The 23,103-nt window shown below is 37.9% G+C and overlaps 1 protein-coding gene across 1 annotated transcript; it reads left to right on the top strand.

The window, feature by feature from the left end:
• Window positions 1–1,613: 1,613 nt before the first annotated feature.
• Window positions 1,614–6,984, top strand: mzt2b (mitotic spindle organizing protein 2B). Its single transcript, XM_062434902.1, has 4 exons — window positions 1,614–1,705; window positions 1,893–2,070; window positions 2,613–2,773; window positions 6,371–6,984. Exons 2-4 carry the CDS (start codon window positions 1,895–1,897, stop codon window positions 6,514–6,516), a joined length of 483 nt encoding a protein of 160 aa, XP_062290886.1. The 5' UTR covers window positions 1,614–1,705; window positions 1,893–1,894; the 3' UTR covers window positions 6,517–6,984.
• Window positions 6,985–23,103: the final 16,119 nt, after the last annotated feature.

Raw genomic sequence — 23,103 nt, 5'->3', positions numbered from 1 at the left:
TACTGTGATCATCCTGAAGGAAAAAAGACACTTTTCCCCAGAAACTGGAGGCAATATATTCTTCATTGGCTGGTTTCTCTAAATTTATCAAGGCCAGCAAAAATCTCTGCACCCTTTGAGCACGGACTTTTCTGCAGTTATTGTGAAAACTTCTCTCTTGGCGTTGGCTCATATCCTCTGGAAGAGATACTGGATGATGACCTCCGGCGGTATCGAAGTGCAGTTCATCCCTGTGGGGAAACCGTCCACCTGCGATGGCTCTTTTGATGAAGCTGCTAAAAACAAATTATGTAGCCATATGTTCTTCCCTGTGTTGTCCTTTGCTAATGGACTCTGTGCCACAGTCTCTTGTCAAGCCAGTGTTGGTTCAGTCAGATTGGCTGGCGGCCTGGGTATTCTGCCACCAGTCGATCAGAGCCAAGAAGCAGCAGACTGCTTTCCTCCTGATGGCTTTTAGGATGATCCCTGGCATTACGGCCCCATATATATATATATATGTAGCAGTAGATTATGTGGCGGAGTTCTTTGGTGACCACAACAAGGTTAGTGCCAGAAAGAATTCTGGGAAATTCACAAAGCTCATTCCTGCCTTTTTCTTTCTTTTTGTCTCCATCCTCTGCCAGAAGCAAAGAGTCGATGCCAGCAATGAGAGACTGCATCGTCTGGCTGCTTTCAGCTTCGGACTTGTGGTGGAATTCTGTTTTCACTTGAGCCACGATGTGATGCATGAATTCATGGATGAAGCGTTTTGCAATGAACGTCCTTATCATGCTGCCAGCTGCTTTCAGACACACTTTATCCTTATGTTTGGATTCTGGACTTGAAGTCTTGACCTCACTGGCGATTATTAGATTTAAAGATTAAATTAGTTTGACATGAGTGAAGAGCTTTTCACACTACATATTAATCCAGGGTTAGCCTAAACCCAGGGCTATATGATTCAAACTAGTGCGATTAAATGTCTGTTGAAACACACAAGTAACACACAACTCCTCCCAACACACACACACTCACTCACTCACACACACACACACACACACACACACACACACACACACACACACACACACACACACACACACACACACACACAACTTACGAAATATATGCTACTACTGCTGCACTTTACTATTTACACATCCATATATTTGTTTATCTGTAATATACATATTTATATTTTTTATAAACATATGTTTATTTTCATGTATGCTCTATCTATCTATCTATCTATCTATCTATCTATCTATCTATCTATCTATCTATCTATCTATCTATCTATCTATCTATCTATCTATCTATCTATCTATCTATCTGTCTTTACAGAAAGAAGGAAGGAATGTCATGATAGTAAACAAAATGCAACAAAAAGATAACCTTAAAAATGCATTTTAAATGTTCATCCTTTAAAAACCTTTAAATATAAAGTGTCAATAAATACTTAAATACATTTAATCACGCAGATATATTTTTATAATTTACATTTCATTAAAAATTTAGGATCTCAGTTTTTCTTCCACTTCCACTTCATGCAGACCTACTTGGCAAAAAGCTAGCTTTATGGTGACTACATATCCCATAAGGCAGCGCGGTTTGTCTGACGGCGATGACGTAATTCTTTAGCGCGCCTCACCTGCACAAAGCTATAGAGACTGTTGTGATCATCTGTAGCTGCTCTGCACGCTTTCTACCTCTAATTTAACAGTCGGTAAGTATTTGAACACTTTCTTTCAGCAGTAGTTTGGTGTGTATTACAGTTTGTGGTTAATATTTGGAGACGAAGCGAAATAAACCACCCTGTGTTTTCATTCAAGATGGGTAGCTCACTGTTGGAGCTTGTTTGATTCATTTCTTCCTCTTTATTCGTCTTTTTTCCATCCATCCTTCCCCATCAGTGATGTCTCAGCAGCCCCAACAGACGCTGCCCACCGCCCCGGACTCCCCCGCCCTGGTGGTCTCTGGTAATGTGCAGAAATATGCCATCAAGAAGAAAAAGGTGCTCAGTGCTGAAGAGAGTGAGCTGTTTGAGCTGACTCAGGCTGCAGGCATCACTGTGGACCAGGAAGTCTTCAAGTGAGTGTTATCATGATGATGATGATGATGATGATGATGATGATTATAACTTTTATTTCCCCCCCCTTCTTTAATGTGCAAACATACATGCAAGGGTGTAACTTTGCTTTGAGAAGTGGGGGACACACAAAACAAGGGGTCTGGGGGTTTGAATCCCATTTCCTGTATTTTATCATACATTTAGGGACTATGGTAATACAAAATCCAGGAAATAATGAAGTTGGTCATTATGTTATATTGTGCCAGAAAGTATAATAGCACCTACCTAGACTGGTAAAATCCACCAGACAGGCACAAACAGGATTCAAGTCAAGATTGTTATTATACTGTTATTACTATTACTGCTATTGGTAGCACACGCCTTAACTGTAACTACATTGTTTAATGTTCTACACTGTCTGGCTGTCTTTTCCTATGTTTTCATGTCTTTTATTATGTTTTATTGCACCATTAAATATAAAAAAACTTAAAAATCCAAGTAAATGTAATGATAACCAGCAGAAACCCTGATTTCAAACATTCTCGTCTTATTTGCCTCCCAGGATCATAGTGGACCTGTTGAAGATGAACGTGGCTCCTCAGGCCGTCTTCCAGACTCTGAAGGCGATGTGTGCTGGTCAGAGGGTCGTTGAAAGCAGCATCGGGGAGTCTTCAACTGCCTCCCACCCAACCAGTAGCACCACAGCACCGACAGAGCCCAGAGGTTAGTGTCTGGAAACAGAGTGGCAACATGATTAATGACAAGTCAAACAAACAGCTATATCTTGAAAAGAGAAAGAAATTGACAATCACAAGTTGTGTTCATTTTAAAGAAAACAACTTCCTCTTCAATTTGGTACCAAATATGTGGCATGTGTGGCAGAAAAATCTAATAATTATCACTATAAACCGGCACTCTCTTTATTCTTCCCTCTAGATGACATTATTTATGTTATGATCAATGTCTACAGTACAACACATGACGATATAACTTCCTCACACACACACACACACAGAGCTTTTTTTTCTACGGAAGAAACCTAATTATCATAACTGCAAAAGTTACTACAAACTGTACACAAAGTTCTCCAAGTCAGCAAATAATAGTCTTTAATTACATCATATTTAATTTTAACTTTATAGCACATGAGATGAAATGATTAAGTTTAATGAAAGATGCAATGGATTCTAAAAGAAGATAAACTAACTCTAAATCAATTTTACAACAAGAATGTGATTCACAACCTGGTGTCAATGAATCTGAGCCGATAATCACACCTTATATATGACTTAAAACAGAAAAATGTGACCTCCCAATGTCTCCATGATGGTGGCAACAGATGGTTTGTTACACAGAACCATCTGAGAAGTCGTCCTTGTTTAGCTTTTATAAGCAGACACACTCTATTAAGTTTAATAAAGACTTAATAGCACACTGTACTGTAGTTATAAGAAGATATAAGGACCCTATAAAGACATAATTTACTATTACAAGCTTTATTTACTACATCATCATTCATTTAGAGTTCATTTAGACCTGTTAATCTGCCGATCATATTCTTAATTAATCAGTGAATTGTTTTCTGTATAGAACATATGAAAAGTGTGAAAATGTCTGTCACAGTTTTCTAAAATTCACTGTAACAGAGGAATTTGACATCTTATGATTTAAAGAAAAAGACAATGCAATTAATAATATGTTATTTCTTTGGTGATTTATCGACAAATTGTTTCAGCTCTATATTCTCTATCTGTTTATATACCAGCATCAGGTTATTTACCACAGTTAGATACTTAGACCATCACTAGTTTATCATAATAGACTTGCTTTTAACCACATTACAGTGTGTGTTATAAACCATTAACTGTTAATATAAATGCTAATTAAAGGCAGTTATGGTGAAGTGTTGCTGAAATACCACACCACCAGTAGATGTGTGCTTGTGTGTGTGTGTGTGTCTCTTTTCTACTGAAGGAAAATTGTAAAGAGCTCAAGGTCTACACATCACAAACTTTCAGCTTTTTTTTTTGTTACCAAAGAGTGGAAAAAGGCCACGACTGTCTGAAACGTTTCTTTGACTGAGTTTGCTCTCATTATTCTTTCTGTGCTCTTCTCACCTCCCTCTTCTTCTTTTTTCTCCAAACGTGAAATATTCACATTCCTCCACTTAAGCACTGTACATACTGTAGTAGAGGTTCCTGCACTGCACTCTGCACCTCCTAATCCCTCCTCACTATCTAAATTCCCTCTTCACTCCTACACATAGAGAGGTTTTTCTACTTAAATGGAGGTGAACTGAAGACCAAGGATATATATATATATATATATATATATATATATATATATATATATATATATATATAACACACATATACAGTCTGTGCATGCCGTGGTGCTTTTTTCTAATTTCTTTTCTACCTCCCTCCCCGCTTCCTTGAAATCTGCTTTTTTTTCTGTGCCTGTTGTTTCCTGAAGAAGAGGACTCTTTGGTCTCTGGAAAGAGCCCTAAGCTTCCTGCAGCTCCCCCCGCAGCGTCTGGCCCCAGAGCTACAAGGGTCAACACTAAGATTGTTGTCTACGGCCCCCAAGACGCTAGCTCTCCTCACTCTCAAGGTTTCCCCCCCGCGGTGCACTTTGTCCTACACCTCCATCTGTCCGCTTGCTTCCTTTTTCTTATAAGAAACGTTTTGCGTGTGTGTGTGTGTGTGTGTGTGTGTGTTTGTACTGATTGTGCCAAAACTATACCGACGCTTTCCTTATGCCATGATTATGCAGAATGGTAGCTGTGTGTGTGTGTTTGTGTGTGTGTGTGTGTGTGTGTGTGTGTGCATGCATGTGTGTGTGTTTGTGAGTGTGCATGCATGTGTGTTTGTGTGTGTGCATGCATGTGTGTAGAAGCATAGAAAGATGGAGGCTTGCCCTTGATTATTAGTATTCACTGCACAATTGATTTTTTTTTTTAAATTCATTTATTATTTTCTATGATTCTGAATCGATTCCAAAAATTCCAGAAACAGTTTATTGTGCAAAATATTCTTTGCAAACAAAATAGAAAACATACAATTCTTAGGTATGAATGCACAAAATGTAACTTATACAGCTCAGTTTTCAATAAAAGCAGGACTTTTAAACACGTTAGATTTAATAACCTGCTAGGAAAGTAGGACCTTGACATTGATAATATAATATGTACTGTTTAGGTGTTGTTTTCAGGATCTTATTGCAGTACGCTGCACACTAACATAGAGTATAAAGGATGAATAGACATGTTTTCAGTCTGCTGCAGTATAAAACATAACTGGTAGGTAAACCAAGTGAAATATTTGGCAGATAAAGCAGAGAAAAGTGTGAAGGAGCAGTCTTTAAATTTCAAAAAGTTAAAGTAACAACAGAAATGATTCGATACATGTGACTCACTGTCGCTCTGCAATAATGTCGGCTCAAAACACTTTGTCATATAAAACTGAAAACATGAGTACAGGTAAATCTGGCAACTAATTGAATTGAACATTGATTTTTGTGTCAAAAATGAAATTGTGTAGAACAGTAAAGTTCCCAAATATTCCTGCTCATACTCCATTAAAGATTGGTTGTTTCAGAGTTTACTGCAGCAGTTCATGTTTGTAATTTTAATTTGCTTGTTTTGTCCAACTGAAAATCTCAAGATATTAAATTAAAATGTTAAATATGTCAAAAAAACCTGCAAATCTTAACAATTAAGAAGCTGAAACCAGAGAATATTTGAAGCTTCACTTAAAAAATGACTCAAACGATTATTTGATTATCTCTCAGTCGACTAATCAATCAACTAATCATTGCTACAGGAAGAATGACATCACTTACATATTACTTATTATCTCACTTTAGTCACCGTAAACTACTGCAAATAAATGAGAGTACTGAACCGATTAAAGGCGAGTTTTATTAGTTTTGAAATCAAACTTTTTCTTTTCTTTTGTGTAACAGTCACACTTTAAATCGCTTCAGAGTCAAAGAATCATCACCGTTCATTCATAGCTGCTAAAAATCACTTTTCTGAGCCCCTTTCTGGTTCTTGTGATAGTCATGTGTGCAGTGTTAATGTGCAGCGCCATTATCTGTCATTAAAGGAAGGTAAGAAATAGGAGCTGTCTCCTTTTTATTATGTGTGAAATGCATTTTTTCTCTTCATTTTTGTCTTCTCCTCGTCTCGTGCATCACCCTTTTTCCATTTTTACCATGTTGCTTGGAACATGTGAAGCAACGATTATAATAGGTTAACATTCGTCTTCATCTTTTTAACGTGTTTTTTTTCTCCTTTTTTCTTGTTTGTGTCGGCAGTGCGAAGTAAAGCTGGAGCGAGCCACGCTGAGAAGAGCAGAGAGGCCTCCAGCCAGAGAGTGCAGCGGCAATCAAGCGCCACCAGGGGGCAGAAGACTAAGAGCTCGGGCAGCAGCAGTTCCTCCTCACAGATTAACTCCACATAAGACGCAGCTCAGCGTGGCACCATTTGTAAATATTTAGGTTTCTTTACATGTAATTAAATGTGTTTGCTTCATTGCCTTACCTGTTTTTTAAAGGGTCAGTTCATATATTACAGCAGAAAAAAAGAAAGAAGAATTCAACATGACTTTCCAGTTTTCAACAGTTTTCATAGACTTTGATTCATCAATTTGAAGTCAGTCTAATGAAAACTCTTCACATTGAGGCCTGTGAGAGAAAACATATCTTAAACTCAAATAGAAAGAAAAGAGAAAAACCTGCAAGTGTAAGGTGAGAAAATATTGTTTGTAATGTGGGTAAACTTCCTTTAAAAGCTGCAACATGATGTAAGAAAGTGTCTCATTCTGACTGTTCTTAGTGCTGTTTTTTTCTACCGAAAAATAAAATGCCTGTGTCAAACCTTCAACTTTTTATATAATGATTAATATTTAATAAATCAATATATTTACCAATATTTGTCTCTTTTTTTATTGCATATTGTATGAATCCAACTTTTTCTCTGCAGATACTGATTCCAGTAACTCAGCTCTGAACTGAGTGTTTAAACGTTGTTCCCCTCACTGCACTGAACTCATAATAATACTGTTTTATGTAAAAATGTGTTAAAAAATTGAGAGTAAGACCTCAATTTAAGATTATCTTCATTACTATTTTTTTTACCGATAAGAATTTTTCAATTAAAGTTGCAAAACACGACTTTTGGCCACTAGATGTTGCACTATAGCACCAATATACCAAAACAAACATATTATTTAGTCAATGAAGTTGGATAAAAAATGAAAAAGAAAGCCGAAAATTAGATCAAACTATCAAACTAGGCACTGCTGATCAAATATGGATGAAGACACTGTTACTACATCGCCTATTTCTCACCTTAAATGCTTTCAGAAACATATTTTAGTGAACTGTGACATCCAGTGAGGCTCAGTGTCATTTATTGCACCTTTAACCAATTAATTAGGTCTATAAAATGTTACAAATCTATGAAAAACTGCCCATGACTTTTTCCTGAGCCATAGATAACGTCTTTAAATGTCTTGCTTTATCCGACCAACAGTCATAAACACCAAAATATTCAGTTTCTAAAGATTTAAGACACAGAAAATACTCATGTTTAAAAGGCTGGAATCAGAAACGATTAATACATGATTAAAATTGTTGCCAATAATTATGTGTTTCGATTGACTAATTGATTAATCGACTAATCATTTACGCTTTAACTAATAGCTGAAACACTGAAGTGTGTAATGACTTTAACGAATAGCCAGTTTTGAGTGAGGATCAGTCTGCGTGATATTAATATCAACGAATATATATATTATTCCTTTTAAATATAACCACGTTTGATTCTGTTATTTCCTGACATGCACAAAGAATTCCAGTCATGCTATTTGACTCAATGCTACACACACACACACACACACACAAGCATATACACACACACACATTGTAATCTTTCAAGACATACAACAGCAAAAGGCAGAGATTGTCTTCTACCTGTGCAGATCTTTGCCTTTTCTTTTTTGTGTGGCGCTGAATGAGTGCAGCTGCCTCTGTCTGCCTCTGTTTGAATGGCTGATAATACAGAGCCAAAACCTTGAAGAACGCACGTTTTACTCTCTCTCTGAGTGTGAGTGTGTGTGTGTGTGATGGGGATGAATTACAAATTTGCGAGTGTCAATATCAAGAATGCTCGCAGGTAACGATCTTATTCTAACTTGTCATGGTCTTATTGATTCTTTAAAATATATATATATATATATATATATATATATATATATATATATATATATATATATATATATATATATATAATATATATATATATATATATTAAAAGTCCGTCATGTGGCTTTGAGAAGGAATGTGGTCAAGCATACAGTGTGGGAAAAAGTTTTTGGAATCGGATATACTCATACCTTTTTACTTCTGAATGATCATACTTCTATCACAAGGGGGCAGTAGAAGCACACTGCAATTAAAGGTTGTCAACACATGAGTGCCCCCCCCCCCAAAAAAAACCCAACAAATTCAGCAATTCAGCTTAATATCATGAATGAAAGTGAATTTGAAATGCATGCTTTTTGTTTTCTTGTGTGTGTATTTGCTTTTAAAAACAAAGCATCCTCTCATTCACAAGACAGAATGATGGCACACTTGCAGAGGTGATGCAGACAGGAGTGTGTGTATGTGTGTGTGTGTGTGTGTGTGTGTCCATGAGGCTGGGCTGCAGGGCTTTATGTAGCTGCAGGTCTTTTTATGTGGCCGTTTGTCCTGTTTATGTGTTCCTGCCTCTCCTCTCCTCTCCTCTGTGCTCTGCATTGATGGCAGCGTGCCTGTAATTGATGGCACCATATTGCTGTGGTGTAGCAGGTTTAATGGGGCTTGACAGAGCAAGGGAAAGCAGCATGCAACCGGGGAGGGAACTTAACCCTTTCGCACACGCTACCCCCCCCCCCCCCCCCCAACACACACACACACACACACACACATCGCCACCCTCGCCTCTCTTTCTGCTCTTTGCACCCTCTCCCTCCACCTCTTTCTCCTCCTCCTCTTCCCTCCCCTTGCACACCAGCACATGCAAACACAAATGAGAATACAAATAGGCCCTCGGTGATTAGCTTGTTTACGATTCCTACTGTTATCAGTGGTCATGGTAATGGCAGTTTGGTTCATGATCAAGGAAGCCCAGACACCCCTCTGACTCTCCCACTTCCAAAAATAAATACTCGCCAGCTGTCTGTGCCTCTCCGCTGTTTTGCTTGGAGGAACCTAAATGTGTTTGACAAAGGTAAACGGCTGGGAATTTATTTCCTACCTAACTTTTTTTTTTTACTGCCAGACTGCAGCTCCTCACGTGACCTACAGGGGTCAGTGTGGATCCAAGCTTACCAGCCCCGGCGTGGCCTTTTTTTTTCTTTTTTTTTTTTTCTTTCCTTTCCTACCTTGGACTTCCATAGGCATCCAGCTCCAGCATTTTTTGGATGTGTTTATATTGTTATGAGGGAATTTCAAAGCCGGTGCAGACTCTTCCATTAAATAGGGAGCGTTATCCTTCACTCAGGCGTACCACACACACACACACACACACACTTTTTTTGTGTGTGTGTGTGTGTGCATGCGCATGTACACACTATGTGCGCCATTAATCAATAGAGACGATGAAATGATGCTATTGTGCACGAGGCAAAGGCAAACTGCACATTGAAGAATGAGCTAGTCAAAGCTTTTGGCAAATCATTAATGTAAGGGTGTTGGTCTAAACCAAGTTCTCACACTCGCTCTGTGCAAGCTGTTCCCAGGTGACAAAAAACTGGGGAGAGACACTATTTTAAGAGCCGATATCACACCTCTCTCTTACCATTTTTTTTTTTTTTAACTCCCATCACTTATATTCCCTCCTGAATCTCTCTCTCTGTGAGAGCTCTCGGGTGGGGTGTGGAGGAATATTATCCTGTTTTCTTTCTCTTTCTCTTTCTCTCTCTCTTTCTCTTTCTCTTTCTCTCGGGTATTATCCTTTCCCTGTGAACTCTTGGTCCACATTTCTCCCTGAATTTATAGGCCACTTCCCCCCCCCCTCTCCCCTCCTCCCCTCCTCCCCTCCTCCCTTCCTCTCACTTGTTGTCTCTCTACATTCACTCCCCTCCTCTCCTCTATAACCCCTTCACTCTCCATCATCACACCGCCCTCCCCTCATTCTCCCTTTCCCTTCTCCCCACTCCCATCACCCTCCTTGCCAGGCTGGCTGCAGATTGGCTATTTCCTGCACGCGCCCAGTAGAGCCCTTATCAGAGGTAGAGTGCTGATTGTTGGTCTGTCTCTCAGGCTGACTGACAGTTCGGGCTGCGCTGCTGAAATGCCTGATTTGGTCAATGTTTGTCTGTGGGGCCTTATCTCCACACCTTATATTAACTGCCTTGACAGTATGTGCAGGCAGTCTCTCTCCATCTTGTTGCAACCCCTTCCCCACCGCCGCCACCACCTCCCTCCATCCTCCATCCTCTGTCTCTATCTCCATTCACTCTTTATATACTATACTATACTCTTCTCTGCTGCTGCTTTCACACTTTGACACCAGCAGCTCAATATTTTCCCTCCTTTTCCATCATTTTTTCTTTTCCCTCGGAGCTGGATCAGCATCTCCAACGCCATAAAACATCACTTTATTTCTTGTTTTGTTGTTGTTGTTGTTTCGTCCAAAAAAGCAGAAATAGAGCTAACATTGTTAAAAGAAAAGAGGGGGAGGGTGACAAAAAAAGACAGATCTTCACAAACACTGATAGCAGTATCTAGCCATGCAAGATATATATATATTTTTGGTTTTATCTTCTCAGGTTTTGAAATATCTGCCTCTGCTGATTTCTGCTGCCGATTCAATATATATAATAACGGAGGTGAATTGAGTTACTCTTCTTCTCTTTGAAAACTTCAGCCGCAACTTGTCTTGTTTTTCTTTTACAATAATCCACAAATCCTGCTGTAAACAGTTAAAAATCAGGACTACTAAATATTCCCAATGTCTTTTCAGGAAAGAGACATCGCTGTTTCATTATTAAAATACAAGTTTTAATGTGGATAGCGAGGCCACATTCAGGATTTTTTAGAAATACTGAGGCCATGAGTCAAAATCAACCCAAAAGAAAGTCTCTGAAATGTTGTAATTACTTGAATTTTTCATGTGTTATTTATTCAGTAATGTGTTCCTTCAAAGAAGCGCTTAAACCATCTCTAACTTGAACAGCAAATAGCTTTGTCTCTATTTTCCCTGCAGTAAATACCAGATTCTTTTTACTTCTTGCCAGGAAACATCCTAGGAAGTTATTAGGAAATGGCATAACTGCAAATTAAGTCGAATATAATACAAAAAGATGAGACTTTATGATGCAACATGCAGGTCTTAAGCTGTTTCAAAGGGGGAAACTCTCAATATATTGAAATTCTACACCCTTTATTTAGTCTTTTTTTGTTTTTCTAGGCAAAAAGTTGTCAGATTTAAATACTTAGAGTCTAAAAACTGCTGGAGTCTGTCCAAAAAATATGCATGTTTTAAGATGGAGAAACTTTTAGGGGCTGCTGAAGAAACACAGATGACATGACTTCAGTGTCTTCATGGCTGCGGACCTGCATGTTAAAAAACAAATGAACCTCCATTTTTTGGTGTGAAGGCAGAGGAATCTCAGTGAAGGATATCTTAAAACTTGGATAACTGAATAAAAAACTCTTTAACAAGGCTAAAAACCACTAAAGAAAAGTGAAGTAATTTTTGTAATGTGGTGAATGATCCTCAAGTTGATCAAAAGAAAATGAATCAACAACTATTTTGATAATCGTAATTTTTGGCATCTTTTTCAAGCAAAAAATACCAAACAAATGTCATGAGTTGCAGTTTTTCTTTGTCATTTAGAACAAAAACGTCACCTGAAGACGTCACCATAGGCTCTGAGAAAGTGCTAAAGACACTTTTTTTTCATAATTTCTTATCATTTCATTGACTTTAAACGACTAATTGATAATGAAAGTAATTATTAGTTTCAGCTCAAGTGGTCAGAGAAGAGTCCAGAAGCTCCACATAATATGAGACATCAAAAACACTTGAATGCACATATATTTCATGATTGCTTATTCTGTCTATTAATTTCTCAATTAATCGATTAATTGCTCGACCTATAAAACACCATAGAAAAGTGTAAAGAGGCCAGTTTTTGTCTGACCAACAGTCCGAACCCCAAAACATTAAGGTTACTGTTTCATCGTCTTTGAAGCACATCCAGCTGGCTAATTTTCAACTGCAATAATTCACCGAAATGATCAACAAAAGCAACAAAATCAGCTTCCTCGTGCAGCAAGAAACATTAAAACACTGATGCAGTAATATAATGAAAATAATCTTTCAGTACATGAAGCCAAATGACCAATACAGCTCACAGAGCATCATTAAGCAATAAGATATAGATCAAATTGGATGTAAATACACAATAAAAATCCTAAAATGTTGTTAGAGATAGTTTGAAAGTTGGTAAAAGGATGATATAACACATTAAACACATAAAACATGCAACACAAAGCAATAAAACACACTTTTAACACCATTAATACTACATCGTTAAGTACTACTGTTAATAATACTATCATATAGGACAAAGGAACTCTTATTATTATTATTTGGGTTTATTTAATAGGGACAGATACAATATACATAGACAAGCTAAACCAACTGTCCTTAGAAGGGCTTTTGTGAAAGTAAGAGATTAAACTATTAAAAAAAATAGTAAAAAGAAGAAAAAACCAAGTACAGCTGTATAATGAATACAATACAGCACAGGATAAAAAGAAGATGAGCAAAGTAAAACATGGTACATGGTACAATGAGATTAAAAACATAAAACTAGACATAAGTGCAGGTTTGTTGCTGAATTAGCCTGGATTTGTTGAGTCCCTTAAACGTGGTGAAGCGTGCAGCAAATTTCAAGGCAAATGCTCGTAACTAAGACTCTGGATCTGTTGGGAATGTCTGATGTTTTTGCTTAGAAAGTGACCTCGGTGATGAATTGATCATAAGAATAGTCGCAGCACGATTTCCTGTCGATTAACTTATTATCTGCAAACGGCTCGAGAAGCACGTCAGCACGTACTGAAGACGGTAAAACGACAGCACGTGATCTAAACAGCCTTTAATTAGAAAATGAGACCATCAACTGCTTTGAATGACAGACACTTAACAAGATATTAGCTTAACAACACTGCAGAATTCAACTTGAACGGCACACTATTGCTGTTTAGTAATTAAGTACTTAATTGCAGCAGTGGTGCAACTAAGTACTTAATTACTTTTTTTTCACAATTTGGGTGGACTGACCCTTTAATTAAGCCTTCCCATGCTTTCCCTGCTGCTGCTTTGACCCTACACTTAGTTACTCCTGTGCAGTAATTGTATTTCATATCAGATAATCTGACTAGTGATCCACCAAACAGCATGAGTGTCAGAGTGACTTCACTAACCAAGATAATGTATAACACTGACTGCACCGACAAGACTTTTAATCCAGCAGATGGGTCAGTGAGAAATAAGGATTGGCAAGATGAGAAATTAAAAAATATCTTTAAAAATAGTTTTAAAAGCAGCATCAGGTTTGTTAAAATGTACATTTTGTATTTTTTGTTGGCTTTATGTCATTTGAAATGACATTTGCGCCATGTTTTTTTAACTAAAAGTAAGACTGAATGCTCCTGAAAATGTCAAATGGTGTAACCACAAAAGAATGATAAATATTACATATTTTATCACCTACAGTGTATTTAAGTGGACTTATACTAATAATGACTTCATTTAAAAAAAAAAAGTAAATGGTTCCTGATCTCCATGATCTCCCCAGATGAAATGTAATATTTAGAACAATTGTATTCCATTACCTTTATTAATATAAAAAGTTATAATGTAAGATCATGCCAAACTAGTTGATATGGTGTTTTATTGAGAATGTATTGTTTTTAAGCAAGTTGAATTATTTGGTACAAAGTTTTTATGGTTACACCACTTAGACATTTTTGCCATAATCCTATAATATATTCTCTCAAAATGGATTAAAAGCAGAAATTTGATGCTGGGTCCACAAAAAAAATAACGTTTGCAAGTTATTCATACGTTTATTTTCACATTTTAACCCCTTTAAATTTGACCAAACCTCATGGACACAACAAAACGTCATTGACCCTTATATAAACTTCGGTCGAGGTTCAGAACCCAAAAGGTCTTCCTGCTTTTTTCTTCTTCTTCTTCTTCTTTTTTTTTTGTGTGAAGCAGCACTAATCGACAGAGACCGAGGAGGTAAACATGGCCTCTTAAGCGTTATTTATTTATTCACTTTATTAGCAAGAGGCTGTTCATTCCGTCTGTTAATGGCAGCTGTGGGAACGAATAGAGTTCACACTCACTTGGACCCCTATTGTGTAGCAGGCTGTCAGGTTACACACACACACGCGCACACACACCCACGCACACACAAGCACATAAACACTCATACACAAAAGGAGACACACTCCGCACAGCTGCCTGAGAGTTGTGTCTTATATTAATTGTTTACTGGAATCACAGCTCTTCACTGTAGTTCAGTACTAGTGCAGAAAGGTGACTCCGAGCTTTGCCAACACTCTCGCTCTTGTGTGTTGAGGTGTGACGTTGTAGTTTTAACAGGGTGACTTATATCAGCTATACTAGATTTTCATTCATTCGTACCTGATTAGAAGTGATGCGGATACTTTTTTTGTTTGCCTCTCCAGCATTAAATGGTTCAGTAATGAGAATTTCTGCAGCTCATAATTGCATTTGTTTTCCTATCGTGAACTTTTGGTGACATGAAGTGATTAGTTGATTAATCAAATAGTTTATTGACAGCATTAAAAACAATCTTTAACAACCTTTATCAAGAACTTCTCTAATATGACTCTTTTTTTCTTCATTGTCGATGTCTTTTCTTTTTAATTTCTCTTTCTCTCTGTTTTATGTTCATGTAAATTCAATATTTTTAGGTTTTTGGATTGTTTGCTCAACCAAATCAGACATGTGAATATGTTTCCAAAACTCTGGGAACTTTTTATTTTTGAGACTTTTTAGCTGCAACTAATGATTGTTAATCTGCTGTGTTTTTCCTCTTTCAAAATGAAGTTTCCTAAAGGCTGTGATGCAACCTTAATAACCTGATCCATCCCAACCTGCAGCCCATACCCCAAAGATACTAATTGTACTGTCATAGAGGACGAAATAAACCAGAAAATATTCACTTTCGATCATTTAAGCAACTGGAACCAAATCATTTTGACATTTCTTCTTTAAAAAATGATCCAAAACTATCAATTATCAAGGTAGTCAGCAATGAACTTTCTGGCGATTGGCTAATTGATTAATTGTATAATCACTGCATCTTTAATTGTTACCTTAATTGATGATAATGAAAATAATCTTTAAGTGCAGACCTGATCAGGGTTGTACTTGTTCTTGGTGAAAATTGACAATCACTGTCTCCCGAAGGCCGTGATGCAACCTAAAATATCTGGTTCTATCCCAACCAACAGTCCATAACCCAAAGTCAGTTTACAGTCATACTAACTAAATAAACTAAATAAACCAGAAACAAATCAGAAAATATTCACTTTTGAGAAGAAGGAAACAAAGAATTTTGGCATTTCTTCTTTTAAAAATGACCCAAAACAATCAGTTTTAAAGGTAGTTGGCAATTAACTTTCTGTCAATCAGCTTATTGATTAATCCACTAATCGTTGCAGCTTTAGTTGTTACCTTGATGATAGTGAAAATAATCTTTAAGTGCAGACCTGATCAGGCTCGTACTTGTTCTTGAGAATTTGGGTATTTCTTCTTTTAAAAGTGACCCAAAACTATCAATTATCAAGATGAAGTTGGCAATGAACTTTCTGTCAATCAGCTTATCAATTAATCGACTAAAACCTGCAGCTCTAATTGTAACCGATAATGAAAATAATCTGATCAGTATATGACCTGATCAGGCTCGTACTTGTCTTGGTATTTTTTCTTACATTATCATTATAATTTTATGATTTTGGGGGGTTTATAAGAACCTGTGAGTTAGAGTTAGTTCACACTTTACAATGGAAAAGTTGCTTGTGGTTGATTTAAAATAAAGTGTTTTATAACAAGTATAACTGAACAGAAAAGATAATTGGGATAAGAAAGGTGATCAGAATACAGGAAATATGGAAAATGTGCTGAGAAAAAGAGACATTTTTGGTTTTCTTGTCTGTCACTGTATTCTCAATATTTCTAAAATCCTGCCTGTGTGGATGTTTTTTTTTTTTTGGGGGGGGGGGGGGGGGGGGGGGGGTTCGTGTCAGACTAGATAAAGTCCATTTGAAGTATATTGTTACTCCTAGAAGAATAAGTGTGAGCGCTGTTAAAGAAAGAGAGAGGTAACAATCACTGCGCTGTAGATTATGAGCTGCTAATTGTCGACTAAAGAATAAACAGGGAAGAAAAGTGGAGTTTAATCATTTCCCAATTAAGACACTTCCAGAGGTGTTTTGTGTGCATGTGCGTATTACATCGTTCCAAATTCCTTTTTAATTAAGGCAGATACAGAGGTTACTAGTCTATCTTTGTCTCAGTTGTATTTCATTAATTTTATATTCTGTGTATTTCAACTGTGAAGATTTTAATTGCCTTTAATTATGCATATTTAATTAACACACCTCCAGTGTACAGTTTTTAAACCTGTTGAGTTTGAATCATTGTCTAATTTTTTCTGTTTTCCTGCATTTGCTTTTGTTTACTCGTAGGATGCAGATCAATAGGAGCAGAAGAACAAACAACAATTAGAAGCTATGTATATAATATTCCTTTTTTAAAAGTTTTTTGTTAAAAAATTGTTTGTTGATTTAGTTATCTCTGTAATATTTATACTTTGTTTTTCACAATTTTCTGCATTTTAACCTTGTGAGCTCGCAGTGTGGTGTGTGGATGCACGTCTGCAGGCACGTACGCAGCCTCCTCCAGGTGTGTGCAGATAAAGAAAGAAAGAAAGCGGTGGTCGTTGCAAGACAGTACCCTCCAACCCCCCCCCCCCGAGGAATCCATTATATGTCAGTGGTGTTATGTCATGTCATGTCACTGCCCTGACTCGTTGACACAATACCAGCGTGAGTATTTTGCATGTGTAAAGACAGATTATGTACATTTTTTGCTGTGGTTTGTGCATGCATGTGTCTGTATGTGTGTGTGTATGTGTGCACAAGATCAGGGTTATACTGTATAGTGTGCATGTGTTGTCTGTTTCACCCCATCAGTCTGCTGTGCTGCTTGCCCATTGTGTTGGCTCCTCACAGACACACACACACACACACACACACACACACACACACACACACACACACACACACACAACACACACACACACACACACACACACACATTGGCGCGCTGGAAATATGCCAACAACTACCCCCCCCCATTGTACCCACTTTGAAAAGAAGAAAAGGGCTCTCTCTCAGACACACACATACACACACATAGATTCACCTGTCTATCAAACCACATGGCAAAAGCCACACAATTACCCTATAACATGATGAATATTTACATACATTGCTGATCCTGTTAAGGTTAATGCCATTTTCATTCAGCTCCTTTTGTGCCTTTAGACTTCCAAACGTGTCGCAGTCGTTGCGCCTGAATTTTAAAAGTTTGCCATTAATTTGAGTCTTGACAGTTTATTAATGAAGGTTGGGCCGTTGCGGTGTCTCAGCGGTCTGCAGGATGAACTATGTAACTGTGCAGGGTTGTAGTTTTAAAACCGGGGGGACTGGGAGGCAAGTCATCATCTAATCTCTCTTAGTTCTCTACCTACTACTTCTTTAAATTAAAACATTAAAAAGAACACTGACTGTTAAGACTTGTAGGCCTTAATACACTATAATTTCCCTCTCCTTCTAAAAATAGTTCATTAGAAACATATAAAATATTTTCATTATTTAAAAATCCTCAATGTTTAAGACATATGTTGACATACAGAGGCTGCCATTACACTACCTGGGCAATGAACTCTGGGTTGATGATGTAAAATGTGTTGCAATCAGGAGGCGACTGTGCTGCCTTTGGTTAAAATTTCCAGTATATAGTTAAGACTAAAACTAAGTGCTGTGCCTACAACTTTAAAGACAGAAGACGATATTGAATATGCCAAACATGGTCAAAGTCCTAAAACTTTAAGTTAATGTATGTAGAAATTCTCCCTGCAAGTCATAATCCAGGGCTTCAGTCTTCCCACAGCTTGTCTCACATGCTTGTCACACATAAACAGCCGTCTTTGTTGCGAAAGTTTGCGATGTTGTTTGCGATGTCCACTCACACATTTTGGACGTAAAGTATGAGAAAAGTATTAAAATCCTACTACTATAGTTTATTTCATAGTTTGTTGACATTGTTTCCAGAAGCTGACCAATCAAAACAGGGTGGGCTCATCAGGAGGAGGGCCTTCTTAAAGAGACAGGAGCTAAAAACGGATTGTTTCAGACAGAGGCTGAACTGAGGAGCTGGAAACAGGTGTTTTATATATTATTTTGAGGCAGTTATTATATATCTACAACACAGTGTTATGATGGTCAGGACTCATAATATTTTATTAGTTGATATAATATTTTTAAAACAACGTCGGCGGCATTGTTAAGGAGTAATGCAAAAGTAATGTAACTAGTAGTGTAACTACTTTCCATGGAGAGTAATTAAGTAACGTAACGCATTACTTAATTAAAAATAGAAACGAGTAATGTGTAATACATTACAGTTTTATCCCAACACTGGATATGTCCCCTTTAATGTTCATCCACAAAAAAAACTCACTTACTTTTAGTGGCATGTAACTAATGATAGTTTTTGTTTTATGTATCCAGGTTTTGGGTTATTATGCTTTTCAAAGATTTTCTGCCTTTACCCCACTACAACAGAGGTGAACTGACTCTTTATGTTTGCTAGTTTAAAGCATTAAAAAATGTGTCATTAACATATTCAGCAGAATGTGCAGACTTCACTGTGAACAGTTTTCAATAGGAGCCACTTTATGTCAAAGAAAGAGCGTTCAATAAAAAGTGCTGACAGCGACTTCTGTGGATTATTCAAAGTAACTAGGACACTGTTTATGGAGAAGAGATGCTGCTTCTTTTAAAATGTTTTTTTTAGAAGAAGAAGACACCATGAATGGCCAGAACCACCACAGTACCACAGTAACATTAAATGAGAGTTCTTTATTATGATTATTTTTATGTAATTTGGGTGATCTGGCCCTTTAAAGTGTATATACTTGATTTAATTGTGCTTATGTGTGCACAAGGGTAGTATAATGTGAAGCTCATGTTGACATTGTTGCAAAAAAAATGTGCATTTGCTACTGAAAACGGTCTTTAATCTACCACATCTTATGACCTGCTCCCTCCTTCCTTTAAAACATTTTTTTTTAACCAAATCATCAAAAAAATGTCACTTTATTCTCTTCGTCTCCACCGCTCTCACGCTGTTTTCTCTATCTTTAAATTTTCACTTTCTCTTCCTGTCTCCTCTGACTTTCCATTTTGTTAAAGCCCTCCTTCCCCTCATGTCTCCTGCAGCAGCCCGCTAGCACCCTCGTATTCTGTCTCACTCCCTCTATCTCTGCACACCCCCCTCCCTCCCTCCACCTTCTCTCTATACACTATCCCCACCTCCCCTCCTCACCCTCCCACTCCCTCTTTCCCTCTCTCCCTCTCGCTTTTCCCCTGGCAGGCTAGTGATTGACACTTACAAATTACCCGGCGGCAGTGGCATTGTGTGTGACCCCTCTCTCTCATCTCCAGCCCGATGCCGTTTTGTCATCTAATTACTGTGAATCCCCGGCCTGCTCCCCACTGCTGCATTTTTAATATGCCTGCACCCCCCCAGCCCCCACCACCTCCACCCCTCTCTCTCTCTCTCTCTCTCTCTCACACACACACACACACACACACACACAATCCCCCCTCTTCCATTCACCTGCAGCCTACTTTTTACCTGCTTCTCTGTCCAATACTTGGAGTGCAACCATCGTCTCTATATCCTGCCGTGCAACCCTCCGAGTGTTTTCTCTCCACCGCCTCCATTATCACACCATCACCTCTCTCTCTCTCTCTCTCTCTCTCTCTCTCTCTCTCTCTCTCTCTCTCTCTCTCTCTGCCTCCTCCTCCTCTCTCTCTCTCTCTCTCTCTCTCTCCCAGCTTCTCTTCCTCTCCTCTCTGTGGAGTGTCACTCCATCCCACACACGGACCACTCCGTGTCAATCTCTCTGTTTGCATTTCAGTTTTCAGCAGTATCATTAAAGTGTTTAGTAAACATGTTGTTCAGTTCACATGATCAATACGCGCTAATGAAAGCACGGTTGTATGGTTTCTGAGCCGCTGCAGCATTTTTCCCTCCTCCTACTTGACATGTTTTCAATTCATAATTATTCATATTTTCTTTCTTTTTCTTTGCATTGAGGAGCTTGGAGGTATTATATAGTTAATTAATGTTATTTTCTTCAGTTTTACTGTTCGTCACACTTTCTTTGTAAATGCAACTATTGTCAGAAATCTATGAAAATGTACCGCAGGCTATTTAATCCTAATTAATTTCTGCACAATGTACAGTTTCTAATTTGGCATGATTAATGTTTGTTTGCAGTGCTAATGGTTGCATTCGCTTTTCATAAAAAATATAAATAAGAAATGCTGTTTAATGAAAGATGCACATAAGCTGGAGGTGATGAATATAAGGACATTATGACATCTTGATTGACTGCCATGTGGAAGAAAGAATTATACAGCATTGAACTGCTTTGATGTGCTGTGTTTCCTCCCACAGGCGTGTAGTGTCACCTATAGATACAGATAAAGATTTTTTTCACGCACACACAGCAAACACAAGGTGAACCTGCACGCTAAAAGTTGTAATGATTGCAGCATGACAAGATGCCACACAAACACCCACAATTCCTCTCATACCTGTGCCTCACATAGGAGTTTCTACCTGTTCCTTTGTACACACGTGTGTGTGTGTGTGTGTGTGTGTGTGTGTGTGTGTGTGTGTGTGTGTTGTCCATGGCTCAGCTGCCCACAGCCAGACTGAGCTCCCCCGCCGATCCCCATCTTCCAGCTAGAAATCAGCAGAGCATGGCAGACTGCTGCTACAGCACAGCTCCAGAGGAAGGAGGGAAGGCAGAGAGAGAGAGAGAGAGAGAGATGGAGAGAGAGACAGAGAGAGAGAGAGAGAGAGAGAGAGAGAGACAGAGAGAGAGAGAGAGAGAGAGAGAGAGGGAGAGCAGAAAATGAGATAAATAGAAAGGAAGGAGTGAGATGGTTAAAGAGGAAGAGAGTGTTTTTTTTTCAATGTCTTTGTTTGCTTTGTTCTGCAGATCCAAAAGTTTTATTTAAATTACACTAAAGCTTGTAATACACCCACCGAGCCACTAGAGGATAACGTATGTCAGTGTCACATTTTGCTTCAGCTAGGCAGGAAAATGTACACACGTGTGTATGAAGGTGCAGTGCCAGCAGGGGGCGACTGCACTTTGTGAAATAGTAATGAAATTTAATCTATAAATTTGTGTACGAAGACACCAATTTTTCTAATATGGCGCCTCTATTTGCTGAATAATATAAGTTATCTGTGCTTTCCAAAACCAAATATTTTCAGTCAGCGGTGTAGTTCAGGTCGGTTATGTTTCTGTTCTGTTCTGCAATACCCTCCACATTATGTTATTATAGCTGCATCTCATCTTTTTATACTGTCATCTTTTTTATCTGCGTGTGTGTCTTGTTTTTATCTGGTTGTCATGTTTTTTATTTGTCTTTAAAGCTCAAATTGATCTGTTAAAAAAAAAAAAAAGATAATAAAGCTTTCTATTCTATTCTACTAGGTACAAAAACCAGCAGCGATCTCCTGCATCGAGGACGGCTAAGTCTACTTTTTTGCAGGTTAGGATCTATTTATTCACCCAACCTGCCACTTCCAAATATAGAAATGTGTCACCTGATATAATGTCACCAGAACTGCATCACTTAAAAGGCTCAAAGTTGTACATGTTATGAATGTATACAGCGTCAGGGGAAAAGGTCCCATTCCTATGAAATACTCAGAGGTGCATGAAGCAAAAAAAAAAAAGCCACTTAACATTGTAAAGAAATTACAGAAGCATTAAAAAATATATATTAATGAATGTATAGTTTGCATGCTCTATGGCTGCAGTGACCAAATGTCCCAGTTTTTTTTGAGTGGGTTTTGCTGTTTTCACCGCATTTAATATAATAATTATAATGTTATACGTTTTAATTTTCATTTCTTACATAGACCTTTATCATTAAAACATAATTCAACACAAATTTTACTTTTACACTGTCAAAGCTGTTGCCGGTCTTTCTCAACCAGTATGCTAACGGTTAACTATCATGCCGTCAGTCTTTTTCTGGAAGCTTACTTCTCCCTTTCCTGAAATACCTGCTGATGAAAATGCCGCATTCTGCATTCATTGTAAGAGCACATTTTCGGTTGTGAGCAGTGTAAATGCCAATAAAATTCATATTAAGACAGCCAAACATAAAAGGTGGCTACAAGTGGGAAGTAGCAGCAATGCGACCTGCTTTAGCGAGGCAAACACTGGTGACGGCCATCTGACTACTAAGTGAACCAATTAGAGCTGGGCAATAGGGACTAAATCAAGTATCACGATATTTTTGACCAAACACTTATATATCGATATTGTGTGATATTGTAGGAATGACTATTGGTGCCCTCACATGAGGTTTCTCATAAATACTCATCAGTAAATTTGGATATAATGAACAAGTTAGTGAGAGCAAATAGTAGAAAGTTCTGAAAATTCACTTTACTGCCTTTAAAACCAGGAAAAGACAACATGTACCATATCATGATATTACGATACCCAATATCTAAGATTATATTTAGACACATATCACGATATTGTATAATCCATGATATGATCATTCTGATGAAAATGCCTTTGGAGGTTTGGAGGTTTAAAAACATGATCACCCTATCTAAT

Source organism: Scomber scombrus, chromosome 15 (genome assembly GCF_963691925.1).
Source record: "Scomber scombrus chromosome 15, fScoSco1.1, whole genome shotgun sequence".
NCBI classification, from domain to species: Eukaryota; Metazoa; Chordata; class Actinopteri; order Scombriformes; family Scombridae; genus Scomber; species Scomber scombrus.
The sequence above is the reverse complement of the archived record's forward strand: the minus strand, read 5'-3'. Positions and strand labels throughout refer to the sequence as shown.

Excerpts from the sequence above, each read along its gene's own strand:
- mzt2b (XM_062434902.1), top strand. The coding sequence starts at position 1,895 with ATGTCTCAGCAGCCCCAACAGACGCTGCCCACCGCCCCGGACTCCCCC. Across the intron at positions 2,071-2,612 it reads GTGGACCAGGAAGTCTTCAA|GATCATAGTGGACCTGTTGA; the intron begins GTGAGTGTTATC and ends TTTGCCTCCCAG. Across the intron at positions 2,774-6,370 it reads AGCACCGACAGAGCCCAGAG|TGCGAAGTAAAGCTGGAGCG; the intron begins GTTAGTGTCTGG and ends TTGTGTCGGCAG.